Source organism: Mus pahari, chromosome 11 (assembly GCF_900095145.1).
Source record: "Mus pahari chromosome 11, PAHARI_EIJ_v1.1, whole genome shotgun sequence".
Taxonomy (NCBI): Eukaryota; Metazoa; Chordata; class Mammalia; order Rodentia; family Muridae; genus Mus; species Mus pahari.
In genome coordinates, this window is record NC_034600.1 from 2,823,918 (window position 1) to 2,838,109 (window position 14,192).

Genomic DNA, 14,192 nt, shown 5'->3' on the forward strand with positions numbered 1-14,192 from the left:
ACCACCACCACCACCACCACCACCACCATCACCGCCGCCACCATCACCGCCATCACCAAAGGCAAAAATGGCAACAGAGAGGGATATGCAGGGCTGAGGGATTGCCTAGTTAGAAAATTGCCAGATACAAGGACCTGAATTCAGATCTCTACATCCTACATATAAAGCTAGGTAAGCAATAGATGCCTGCAACCCCAACCTTGGAGTGGGGTGGGGGAGGGGAGCTAACAGATTCCTGAAGCTCATTGGCAATCCAACATGGTCAAATCGAAGTTTCAGCTTCATGGAGAAGCATTGTCTCAAACAAACAAACAAACAAACAAATGTGGGAAGCAACTGAAAAGTGAGGCTTGATCTCAACCTTGGGTCCCCACACCCATGTGTCCCCCCCCCAAGCCCCACACTTATGCAAACATACACATGAACAGCAGAGAGAGAGAGAGAGAGAGAGAGACCAAGAGAGACAGAGAGACAGTGACAGAGAGGCAGAAAAACAGAGACACACAGAGAGGCAGAGAGACAGAGTGACAGAGACAGAAAGACAGAGACAGAGAGAGACAAAGAGTGACAGAAAAACAAAGACCCAGAGAGAGACAGAGATAAAGACAGAGACATACAATAGAGAAAGAGACAGGAGGACTTGTCAGAAGAAGAAATGTCTTAGAGTAAGGGACAGAGAACGAGAGAGGATAATGGGAATATAAATGACCTGAATACATTTTATATACATGCATGAAATTTTCAAAGAATAAATATAATTTCAAAATGAAAACATATGAATTAAAACTCTAAACAATTCAAATTGTTGGTGAGAAAATAATAAAAGGTCCCCAAAAGTTCAGAGTGGTCACAAAACTGCCCCAAGCGAGCGATCCATACCTTAAGAACTTGTGCAGGTACTGACGGCTGCAGGAAGACCAGGAGAAGACGCCGTTGCGTCCTGCCAGTGTTGGGGACATAATGTTGCCCTCAGACTTCTTGCACATATTTCCTTCTCCATCATGGACCATGCCGAAGCTGAGAAAGAGAGAAAACGGTCACTTCAAATCACAAACTGGGCAATAGTATCCAATAGACACTGAGCGGGAAGCCGGAGGATGTGAAGGCCATCACAAACTGGGCAATAGTATCCAATATACACTGAGAGGGAAGCCGGAGGATGTAAAGGCCATCCCTCTTGAGAAATGGAATCATATCAGTCAGACTGTGGAGCATGTATGTGTGCTCTCAGAGCCTCTGGAAGAGCAAGACTCATCACACAGCTTCAAGGACAACATATCAAAACTCAGTGTATCAGAACCCACAGGTACTACCAGGACTGGTGGAGGTTTCAGAGCTGTTTGTTAGAAATATGGAAGTCATGTGTGTGCGTGCTCAGGGCTGATCACTTAGGATTCGAGGTCAGGGAGGTTCCCCTGGAGTATACTGAATCTTTCACTTTCAGTAGCAATCAAATACATGTAACTCTCTGTCTGAGCCTGCCAGCCATGTTGGAATGTCAGCTGCTGTCATTGTCCTGGGCTTGTTTAGGTGATCATCTTGTCGACATTTCATGTGTGTAACTTCCAATTAGCATTAAGTGGACTCAGCAGGTTGTATTCATACATGCATATGGGTATATATGTGTGTACATATGGGTGTATATACATGTGTGCTAATATGCAACAACAATTGAAGAAGTCATGAATTTAAGAGGGAGTAGGGTACATACAGGAGGAGTTGGAGGAGGAGAACTTATATGAATACAATTACTCATGTATGGATTTATAAAAAAATGTAAATTTTAATTAGAAAAAGAAATAGAGAAGTCAGGTTTGGAACCAGAAGTTATTGGCTCAGGAAATTAAAAAAAAATCAGGCATTTAAGTTTTTCAGATAAGCTCCCCTGGCAATGTGGATGTTTGAGGGAGCGTCAGCAATACTGAGCAGCCACACGTGCTCATCAGGGAGATACCACCCATCTCCACAACCATGCTGGGCTGCTCCTTGACACGAGCTCCTCAGTTGGAGGCTGTGGCAGATAGGCAGCCCTTAACTACCTGACCCGTAGCCTACGTCTCTCTGCAGAGCATCTCTCTGCAAAGAGTAATCAAAGTTGCAAGCATAGATGGGAACAGTTTAAATCTGTGCCCATTCTGACTGAGGGGAAACCAAAACAGTTTGGGGGTTCTACCCTGGCCTCCTGCATGGACACATCTCAAGCCTCGGTAGCTATGAATGGGGGTGCCACAGGTGCCCATGTATTCCTCACTGCCAAACAGCATGTTCTTCAGAGAGTTGTGACACTGCAGCCCTGAACTGAAAGGGGCAAGTGACTCAAGTAGCCACCTCCTAACAAAGCTCTGCATCTCTTAAACTCCCAAAGTTTTGCCTGCAGAAGAACTGATTGCCATTTTAAACTCTCCCAGAAAGTACTCCAAACTGCCTTGAAGGAAAGCCTAGGGCAATTGGAAGAGCCACAGGACCCTGAAAACGTCTACTACTGAATGCATATTATTGGGGGCCCACTTACTGTTGGCCACTACTATTTACTACTCTGTCCTTATATTTGGTTTCCCAAGAACAGGTATTGAGTGAATGAGACCCAAATGAAAGAGGAAAGGCTCTGGAGAGAAAGTAGAAGTGGGGAGCTTGGTTACTTGATTCATAGAAACTATCAAGATTCCCATGATGAGCAGATGGAAGACAACACAGGCAGGAAGACTTTTAATGGGTGTATGGTGGGGTCTAAAGGGAACAAGAGAACATGTCCTTCTACAGAGGCTTATAATTGCTACCTGACTATACTCTACCCTGAAAAAGATAAAACAAAGGACTAAAGGGAGCTCTTTATCCAGAATAAAACCAAAAGCTCAGACATGCAGACATCAACGCCCATAAGATCCGTGCAATGGTCTAACTATAAGGTGATTGGAGGGTGTATCCAAGGAGATCTTGCAGGCAAATATTGTCAGATTTCTGCAAAATTCCTGGTCAGTACCAAGGGTGATGTGGATGTGGTCATTCTAACCTCCACCCATTCTCTCAAGTTCTATTAAAGGCAATTAATCAAGGCCAAGGCAACCGCATGGCAGGGGAAATGTGTCATGGCTGTGAGAAGGATTTGGGCTGAAATCCCAGAAGGGAGGCTGCACAGGGAGAGAGCAATGACAAACAAATGCCAAAGCACGCTGTCTTGGCTGGCCCCTGACCTGGTTTCAGAGGAGAATGTTACAGCCCCACACATGACCTAGATAATTTTACTATCATTTCAGCCTACATTCTAAGGAATTCAAATAACAATGCCTGCTGCCTGGAGATTTCCTGGTTTTCATTTTTTTTTTTTAATAGTAAGGTATTTTCAGTGATCAAATTTCAAGTTTTGCGGGTATTAAACATCAAAGGAATACACCACAAACTTTGGCTACCTAAAGCAGGTCCTGGGAGACTTCTGGCATACTAGTAGGTTGTGAGGTAGAGGTGAGCATGTGATGCTGTTCTCACCAACCCCATGTGATTTGGGGGCTCACAGAATATGTGCCCGACTACATCATGAGTTATCTTTCGAAGCAGTACAACATGAACAGACACAATGACTATATCTATCACATAAACATTCCACAGAGACCACATATGATATTAATGTTAAAGTAATGGAATAAAGACTAGATGTATCTCAAAGATAAGGTTGGTATTGGTCATCGAGAAATGTAAGTCAAGCTATATATCCCACATAAGACTTAGTTCCCATGTACCATAGCACTCTATTTAAAATGGTTATCATCCTATAGGCTAAATAACAAATACTATCTGTCCATTTATCCTTAATAATGTGTAATACTTAATGTCTCCTATCTATACCCTGAAGCACATTGCCTGTGAATCAAACAGTCAATACCAGCTTCTCCATTTTTGATTGTTGACTCAAGGGCAATCTTCCAACAATGATTCTGACTCAAATAAAAACTATTGGCCTGGAGGTCACTTTGCTAAGTTAGCAATGCCAGATTCAGAAAGACAAATAGTGAGTATTTTCTCTTGTATTTGAAGTTTAAATATATGTATGCCCACTGTCTTAGTCGGGGTTTCTATTCCTGCACAAAATATCATGACCAAGAAGCAAGTTGGAGAGGAAAGTGTTTATTCAGCTTACACTTTCATGTTGCTGTTCATCAACAAAGGAAGTCAAGGACAGGAACTCAAGCAGGGCAGGAAGCAGGAGCTGATGGAGAGGCCATGGAGGGATGTTACTTACTGGCTTGCTTCCACTGGCTTGCTCAGCTTGCTTTCTTATAGAACCTAAGACTACCAGCCCAAAGATGGCACCAACCACAATGGGCCTTCCCACCCTTGATCACTAATTGAGAATTATAGCTGGATCTCATGGAGGCATTTTCTCAAGGGAGGCTCCTTTCAATGTGATAACTCCAGCTTGTGTCAAGTTGACAGACAAAGCTAGCCAGTACACACAGATATGCATACCTACCTACCTATATACATATATACATGCATATAAAATGGAAGTATAATGTGGACCCTGAAGGTGGAGGAAGACATATAAAGAGATGAGGAACAAGACATGATAATTGGGAAAGAAAAGAAAATGGCATATGTTCTCCCTTGTATGGTAAATATGAATGCATGTATGTACACACACACACACACACACATGAGACAATAAATCAGGAGGAAGGGGCTACAGGGAGGAAGCAGATTCCCATAACAAAGGGGTATAAAACAGGTCACAATAATGTATGTGTAAGAAAATCTCACCATGAAACATATATAATTAAACAATAACAACATGAAGAAGACAAAAATTATAAGCATACTTTCAGATGAGGTGGTTTTTTAAGTGTACTCAGAATTCAGTGCCTCTCATGTCTTCCACTATTCTCTGTGTCCTGCCATTGCTGTCAGAAAGTACTTATTCATCACCAACCTATATCCAGGATGAGGAACAGTGAGCAGTCTCAGTAAATGGTGCAGGTTGTTGGGACAATGTGACTAAGAAGGTGAGATGCCCTTGAGTAGGGCACTGGAACAATGTCATCCAGATGCTGACTTTGTTTTGGAAGGTGACTATAGGTAGGACCAGATGCCCACAGATCTGACACAGACTTCCTCACCATGATGCAGGGGTAGATGTGGAGACCCCAGATAGGATGAGATTAGGAGACTTTATTATACAGGTTTCTGAAGTGAGCAGGAGGTATGGAATAGGGGCTGAGTCAACCAACACCTTTGTTCAATCACACCCGAGCTGTTTGGTTCTGAGCCAATTGTTGGACTCACTGAGCCTCAGTTTATCCCTATGTAAAGAGGCATAACAAAGCTTTCTATACACCAAACACGCACTGTGCTCCTGACACATCACCCAACACAGAGACCTCTTCACACACTAACAGCGGGGATATATGTGTGGTGGTAGAGTGGTAGGGAGATGGTCAAAGGCAAGTAGGTTTCAAATACAAGAACTCTCAAGAGAAATGACAATGAATAACCCAACAAGGCCACTGGATCTTCCCAGAGGGCAGTGACAATCACTAAGCTAGGCGATGGTGCAAGAGCTGGCTTGCTCTAATGCTCTTTAAGTCCGGTGACTGGGTCAGTTGAGACTGAAAACTTTCAACTGAGGAAGAATCAAGCTGAATTTCAGTTAAATTAGCCACCTGCAGCAGTGACTTAGAACAGCCAAAGCCTCTATCTCTTTGCTTATCAAACTCTAGTAGGTTGAGTTCTCAGTGACTTAAGTATTTCTTGCCTTGATTGTTTAATTAAGTTAAGGTTGAGAGGACAGTGAGAGCCTAGTGTCATTATAATGATCAATGTTTTTAAATCTAGAAGACTATTAAAATACAGTTGTATCTTAATTGAAAACCTTATAGAGTGTAGGTGTAATTTTCTGGGCAATGAAATCATCAATCAGTACCTGTGGTAATGAAGGATTGGTAACAGGATGTACAGCTTTGCCTTAGGGTCAAGAGTTCACATGGCCAAAGCCTGCAGGTCCTCCATAGGATGTGACTGAACAAAGGCATGCATATTTGCACCTGTGGTGTGTGTGTGTGTGTGTGTGTGTGTGTGTGTGTGTGTGTGCATCTGAGCACACCTGTGGGCTCATGAATCTGAGAATAGGTGTATTGAATCCATTTTCCAATAGGAGATAGAAAAAATAGCTTTGTCAAAACACAAATCACCAACATTCTGTCTCTATTTTCCCATTGTCAGGAAAATCAAATTTCAAGAAAAATGATTAGAAGAAAAGGGGGATTCTGAGTTGTAAGTTTTCTGAGATAAATTTCAAGTAGTGTCTCAATAGGGCAAGCAATAATGTCTATGATGTCAGCTGACCTCCATAGTCCTCAAGGTACTCAGAGGATGTCCAGAGCAGTTTGGAAGGTAATGGGGCCTTTCACAACCCTTCAGTAGACCTTGCTCCAAAGTGAATCAGCTGATAGGATTATAAGCATAAAATCTTATCTAGGAATAACAATTTCTCTGAGCTTTTGTGAGTATGAATAAAAGGACACCATGAGTTAGTTATTATGTTGGTTTATTTTCTCCCCTCCTCTGTGTGTGTGTTCATGTGTGTCTTTGTGTGCATGTGAAATAACGCAACTTGATGTTACCTCATTTTATAAGCAATAGCTCAGATGTCAGGGTCAGGACATGGAAAAATCATCCAGGCCCTCACAGGGCCAACTTCCTGGTGGCCGCACTGACAAGTTTCACTTGTATACTATGTTTACAAATCATAAGTGTGTATGTGTGTGTGCGTATGTGTGTATGTGTTAACAAAACTCAAGAGCAGCTACCATTGACAAGAAGACTTGTTCCTCTGTCCAGTCCGATGGAGTACCATAAGAGCAGCCTACTGGAAAATGAAATGAACCCACAGAATCAATACAGAAATGCAGATATCATCCAGTCAGCAGATGACATCCTTCCTTCTTCAATGAGACAGACTTACTTGTGTCCAGACTCATGGGCAATGGTGAAGGCCAGTCCAAGTCCTGAGTCTTCATTGACTGTGCAGCTGCGATACTTACTGCACATCCCACTTATGGGTGCGAACCCTGTAGGGCATATAATAGTGATGATTTATAAGGGGTGACGGTGGCTTTATTTTTTGGTATTTGATAAAGTTTGGTTCTCATCTTCATTTAGGAAATGCGCAGTGAGCTACACTTGGGCAGCCATGTAAACATAATGTATTGATGTGATAGAAGGGGGTGTATCTTATATATCCTTATGGGCCCATGGACTCTGCCTTGTGATAAACAAGCTTAGTTTTTATGCACTGTTCCTGGAAAAAAACTAAAGTTGGAACAAAATTCCAGTGTGGTTTCTCCTCATGTCTCCCATGAGGTTTTCTTCTTTGCCCTTTATCTTTCTGCAGTATTAAATCACTGGACTTCTGAGATTTCACTGGGGGGCAATCACACAGGACATGCTGAGTCCCCAGTGAGGAATTGTGACAATACCCATGAAGAGTCATCTGCCCAGAAGCCACACTATGTTCTCAGCATCTGGAGTAGTCCCTGGGACCTGGTTATGGAGGTATTTGGTGCCTGACATATAGAATACTTCCAGACCTCTAGAGGAAGCACAGTCTTTAAGCTGTCCAGACACTGTAAGCCAGGCTCTCCAGGGTGGGTAAAATATATGTCCTCCAAGCCCCACTGAGGGCTAGCCTCATAGTGCCTCACTGAGAAACAGAGTTAACTTCTGCTACACTGGATCCTCTTCGGCAGTTTCTATATTAAAAATCAACTCCTCTGAACTTGGGAGACAAATAGAGTAAAAAGAAAAAAAAAATCTCTGTGGAATCCTAAATAGTAGCACACTCTTTGGCCATTTAAAAAAAATTGCCAAAGCACCTCACTCTGTGACTGCTGACAGCCAGGTCTCTACAGGGAAATGTGGAAATGGAGAGTAGAGTATTACTGTGCTGTCACCATCAGTATCAATGGATCCATTACTCTTGTGACATTTATGAGACAGCTTGAATCTCCCTGCCCCATTTGCAGTGGCAGGAGACGTGGGAAAGGGCAATTATTACATAAGAAGGGGCAGGGACTGGGGTCCTTGTTCTCACAACACATCAGTTGACACATGCAAGAAAGCTACTGGTGGTGATGATGGTAACTACACGGTGACCTTCCCTCCCCCCACACACACCCCTGCAAATCACACTGGAGAATCTTACCCAATGTGTCACAGGGCTCATTCTTCCAGGAACATATGTCCAGACCAGTCAGTAAGATAGCGTGGTCATGACGAGTCCCATCTTTCCCCATCAATCCAGATTGCCACTGGCAGAAGCTGGTTAACGTGCGGTCTGCATGGTGACTAATCGCCAGCCCTGGCTAGGCAAGAGAGGCCAAGACACCCACAGAAATGTAGAGAAAGAATGCTAAAGACATTCTCAACACAGCGGGCTATTCTTAGTGGAGATTTAAAATGCAAAGATGAACCCAGAAGGCACATGATAAGAAATACATATGATGCTTTAACATCGCAGAGGCTGCATTTACAAGTCACTTATGTGCCTTTCTGCACACAAGCTATTGGGATGTATCTGATGGATTCTTAGATTCAATGACCAAGAAAGATAGCATCTGAGCGGAATCTTACATTTAAAAAAATCTTTGAATAACACTTAACAAAATTGTAGCTGAAATAGGATCTTTTGTATGTAGCTCATACAATACACACACATATACACACATACATACACACACACACACACACACAGAGAGAGAGAGAGAGAGAGAGAGAGAGAGAGAGAATACCAGCAATGAATTCACCATAGCCAACAATAACATTTTTGCCCTGATGTAACAATGTTAATCAATGAGAGAGAGAGAGAGAGAGAGAGAGAGAGAGAGAGAGAGAGAGAGAACCTCCCCAGCAATGAATTCACAACCATAGCCAAGAACATTTTCGCCCTGATGTAACAATGTTAAGCCAGTAACTTTTCTACAGAGACAACTTGTTTCCACCAAAAGGTCAATTTCTAGATAAACTTTAATAATGAAACAGTATAGAATCCCATTAGCCTTATCCATACATGTCAAGTGCATCAGTGGACTTGTGCACATGAGAGCTGATATATTGAGTTATTGACCCATTTGTAGGTTTGCTACAGTGTCCTAAAGGTGATCAGAGAATACCTCTTTATATGTCCGTTTCAGAATGCTATCTTGTTCAATGCTTTAATCCTAACTGAAGAAATTTCTCTCATAGTCACTCAAGACATTTTCCCCTTAAATGTTTATTTTGTTTTCCCAGAGTCCCATGCACTTAAGCGACCTGCTGTGCATAAGCACACAAGCATGCCTGCATTCCTCGGCTGGTGACTTCCAGGAAACTGTTGTTAATTAAAGTTAACACAGGTGTATGATCAAATGATAACCTTGCTTATTCTTTGCATCTTGGATGAATTCCAAAGCAAGAACGTTTTAATGCAGGGAATAATTAACCTGTCACCCGAGAAGCCTGGCTAGTTCAGCAGCCCTCAAGCCCCCAGCTGCGCACTCACAGAGCAGACAATGGGGTTAGACAGGCCAGACAGCCCTCCCTGCTACATCCCACCTGCATAGAGAAGGGGCATCCCACAGATGGTATGAATCATCTCTGATTCCATCTACAACATTCCTGGCTTTATAAACAAGAACGCTGGGGCTACCAGCAGACACTGAAGACGTCACCAAGGGTAGGAGTGGATGCTGGGTGGCTAGCTCAGGCCCTGAACCCGCATGCCTTTGCTGACTCAGTAACTAGCCTAGGAGAAATAGAAGTAGGGCCCGTTTTTAATGAAGACTTCCATTTTGCTGATGCTGTGAGGAGCTCCTTGGGGTGCACGGCATGCATCTGTGCGGGGTGACAGGAGGCCACCCTGTGAGGAAAGGGTCTTCTTTCACCCATTGCCACCAAGACAGCATTAACTGAGATTAGTGTCCAGTAAGTAAAATGTATTCTGTCTTCCAGGGTCTCCAAAGAAAAAACAAAATCCTACGTCTGAGTATTCTGGGGATTTTTGGAATCAGACGGTGTCAGGGTAAAACAACACGGCACAAGACAGTATGGTACAGTTTACCGTCTATGCTAGAAACATGCTTGGTCTTTTGCAAAGCACAGAGAGAAAGCTCATGGTGGCTGAAGACATGTTGGTCCTTCATACTGTCAGAGTGTTTCCCTCTCACAGTCTCATGACATATGCGTTCTCTGTTCTGTTTCCTTGTGAGCTCACTTACACAACATGGTTCTCTCCCTGTCTCTGTCTCTGTCTCTCTCGGTCTTCTACACACACACACACACATACATATAACACACACACAGCCCCCTACCACAATTACAGTAAACATACCACATACACACACAGGCACACACAGAGATAAACAACATTCCTGGCTTTATAAACAAGAACGCTGCACCATATATGCATACATGTGATGCATTCATACACACACCCAACACATACACCATACACACTACACATGCACACCACACATACACACACATACCATACACATACTACACACACACACCACACCACCGTTAGAAAGAAATGAAAAGAAATGAGTCATTTTAAACACAAAATATGAAATCTTTCTCTTTCCAAGTAAGAGAGAAATGAAGAATATACAGAGCGATTCCATTAAAAACAAACGCAGCTTTTCACAGTCATTTTCCTCCAGGGGCAAGAAAGCCGCTGCTTTGGAAGCTGGAATACCTGTTCATCTTCCAGCAGAATGAGTCCCACAATGACAATATTAATGTTTCCCCCAATTGTTCCATCTTTGAATAAGGCAGACACCTGAAACAGAAAAAAAAATTTGCATTAGCTGTGAGCGAATCCTCACCTAGTCATGGCCTGGCTTCTTGCCTGGCAGAGCAAACCCTAGTTCTTCAGTGCCTGAGGTAGGTGAGTATCATTCCCTTACATTTCTCAGATGGAAAAGATATGTGAAGCCCTAACTGTGGAAACTTGGAAGTCTACAGCTAAAGTTTGAGTAGGAGGCGGCAGAGGAGGAGGAGGAAGTCCACCTATTATCTATCACAAAGGAGAAATGGTTTTTAAAATCCATCTCCTCCTTTCTCCTCCTCCTCCTCACCACCACCACCACCATCATCATTATCATCACTACTATCATCATCATCATCATCATCATCATCACCACCACCACCACCACCACAACAGTCTTGCTGTGTAGGCTGTTGGGCCTTTAACTCACACTCCATTCTCTTCAGCTTCCTCTGAGCTCTGGCCTGAGCCACTATGTGTTACTAGAAGGATTATTTCCAGCCCAGTGGGAAAAGCATATGCCAAGTGCACTACAGGACTTCTAAAACCACAGGGGTGACACTCAGGGCAAAACCAGGAGGACTCAACAGAAAGGAGGGATGGGGGTGGGACAAGAGAATGAGTGGGCAGCGTGGACACTGGGGACCAGATGCAGAAACAAAGGGTTAGGAGCAGAGTCAGAGTGGCAGCCATGGATGCCTGAGAGAACCCTTTGCTGCCAAGCTAAGGAAACATTGGAACGCCTCTATAGAATGCAGGCAAATGGCAGCTGCCACTTATCAGGGATGCAGGGAGCCGAGACTCCACAGAGCACAGCATCAGAGACAGGTGCTCTGGGAGGAGAGACACACAGTGGATTTCCTTGGTGTGTGTGGGGGGGAATTTGGAGTTACTGTGGGGAGTGAGACATATTTGGGGTACCCTGGGGGGGTCACAGATTCATCTGGGGTACTCAGTTCAAAGATGTCAAAATACACATTTGAAACACTGTCATTAACTCTCTTCCTGACATGTGGGCACCTCAGTTTTTCTCTGTGATTAGGATTTATCCCACAGGTGGCAGGTGCGGAACACCACTCCTGGGTCCTCAGTAGCTTCCACAGGTGTTCTTTATACAAAGACACACTTCATCTGGGAAAATATTCCAAAATAAGAGTTCCTCAGTTTCTACAGGTAACGTAGATTCAATACCTGAACATTAACATTCCTAAAAAGATGGGCATTATCTGCACCCAACAATACATTATCTGCATTTCACATTGTATTAGCTACACCTCACATTACATTACCTACTCCTCACATTACATTATCTGCTCAACACATTGCATTATCTGCACCTCGCATTGCATTATCAACATTTCACATTATATTACCTGCTCCTCACATAGTGTTATCTGCACCTCACATTGTGTTATATGTACCTCACATTGCATTATCTGCACCTCACATTGCATTATTTGCTCCTCACATAGTGTTATCTGCACCTCACATTGTGTTTTCTGTACCTCACATTGAGTTATATGCACTTCACATTGCATTATCTGCACCTCACATTTCATTATCTGCTCCTCACCTAGTGTTATCTGCACTTCACATTACATTACCTACTTCTCATATTACATTACCTGCTCCTCACATTGCATTGTCCGCACCTAACATTACATTATCTGCTCCTCACATTATACTATCTGCTCCTCACATTGTGTTATCTGTACCTCACATTTTGTTATATGCACCTCACATTGCATTATCTACTCCTCACATTGAATTACCTGCTCCTCACATTGTATTATCTGCTCCTCACATAGTATTATCTGCACCTTACATTGCATGTTAATCTGATAAAGTTTTGTTGCATCAAAGTGTGTCAATGTCCCAGTGAGATTTCTAGTGTGTGAAGATATCAGTGAGCCCTAAATGTCTCAAAAACAAACTAAGTTGCAATGATGATCTAATTAGTTTCTCCCTATTTCATTCTCCAACATTCTAAACATTCATCTTTTGATTGGAAATTAGTAAAATGAGAGTTTCTTATACTAAGCCTCAGCTACATGAATGAGGAATGAAGCACATGTTGTCATATGCACAGAGAGACATACATACAAATACACACATGAACAAGCATACAAATGAACATATACATATAAGGCACACAAGGACACATGGTCACATAAACACACACACCATTCACAGACAGACACACATGCAGAGATATATACAAGCAGATGCACACTTGCATACACACACACAAGCACACACACAGGCAAACACATACTGGGACACACACTGGCACATACACATATACACACAGGTGCACACACATAGAGAGACACACAGACACATATACAAACACATGTGCTTACATGCACGCACACACACAGAGAGGCACATGCATACATAAATTCATGTGTTTATATACACACACACACACACACACACGTACGCATTCAGGTGTACACACACATACACACACACAGACACACACACACACACAGACACCAGTCCTACCATGTTGAGAATGGTGAGGACATAGGTAGTAATGTTTTCATGGCCGTGGCTTTGCATCATCTTTCTGTCAACCACCACTAGTGTCTCCACATTCAACTCTTCATTTCTGTGGGATTTCAAGAGTGAGCGCTTGTGTCGGGAGCTGGGCTTGTACTCATCAGGCAAGATGTAGAGGTCATCATTTGGAGGCTGGGGCATGTCTATGGAGGAACATGTAAGAGCAAGCTAAAGCAAACACACAAAACCAGAGGCATAGCTGATCCTACAGAAGTGTCTGAGAAAGGAATGCTCATGATGAGTAAGGCGACCCTGAATTTAATGACAGCTTGGGCTACATATAGACACCGAAGCATGGCGAGAGGATTATCAGGTTAGAAGAACACAGAACTGCCCAGCTTTTGGAATACAAGACATGTTTTAGTCACCTTCTATATTTACATGATGTTTGTACAATCTGGGTGCATTGGAAACCATCTCCAGAACTAACTTCACATTGTTTTGTCTTGATTTAAAATGAGAGGTGAACCCTAGCATCTAAAATGAGCATGTCCTAGGACCAAAGGCACAGGGACTTGCAGAGCAGGACTCCTCCACACCTTGACAGAGTAGCAAACATCACAGGGCCAACAGCACAGCCATTGGCACCGGCTTACATTCCTGTCACAGTTGACACCAGTGTCTGGACGGAGCTAGTTTTCCAGTACTCTTCCCAGTCAATCATACACTGTTGGTGGCAGCTGCACTCAGTGGGTGCTACACATTCTAACAAACTCCCCTGAATACTTGGCAGATTTAATTATAGAGCAATCTGTACTCTGCCCTTGTGGAAAGTTAACACTCTATCGAAAACAATTAACTCTAGAAGGGTGGCTAGGAAAACACAGGATCGTTT

The 14,192-nt window shown here is 43.1% G+C and overlaps 1 protein-coding gene across 1 annotated transcript in view; it reads right to left on the reverse strand.

Annotated features, from left to right (window-relative positions):
• The window catches only part of Adamts16 (ADAM metallopeptidase with thrombospondin type 1 motif 16), a 106,396-nt gene that overhangs the window by 52,934 nt on the left and 39,270 nt on the right, over positions 1–14,192 (reverse strand). Inside the window, exons 5-9 of the mRNA XM_021208625.1 lie at positions 13,301–13,500; positions 10,721–10,804; positions 8,192–8,351; positions 6,953–7,058; positions 880–1,017 (exon numbers count right to left, since the gene is read on the reverse strand). Of these exons, the coding sequence (XP_021064284.1) occupies positions 880–1,017; positions 6,953–7,058; positions 8,192–8,351; positions 10,721–10,804; positions 13,301–13,500 (688 nt within the window). The remainder of the gene's footprint in view (positions 1–879; positions 1,018–6,952; positions 7,059–8,191; positions 8,352–10,720; positions 10,805–13,300; positions 13,501–14,192) is intronic.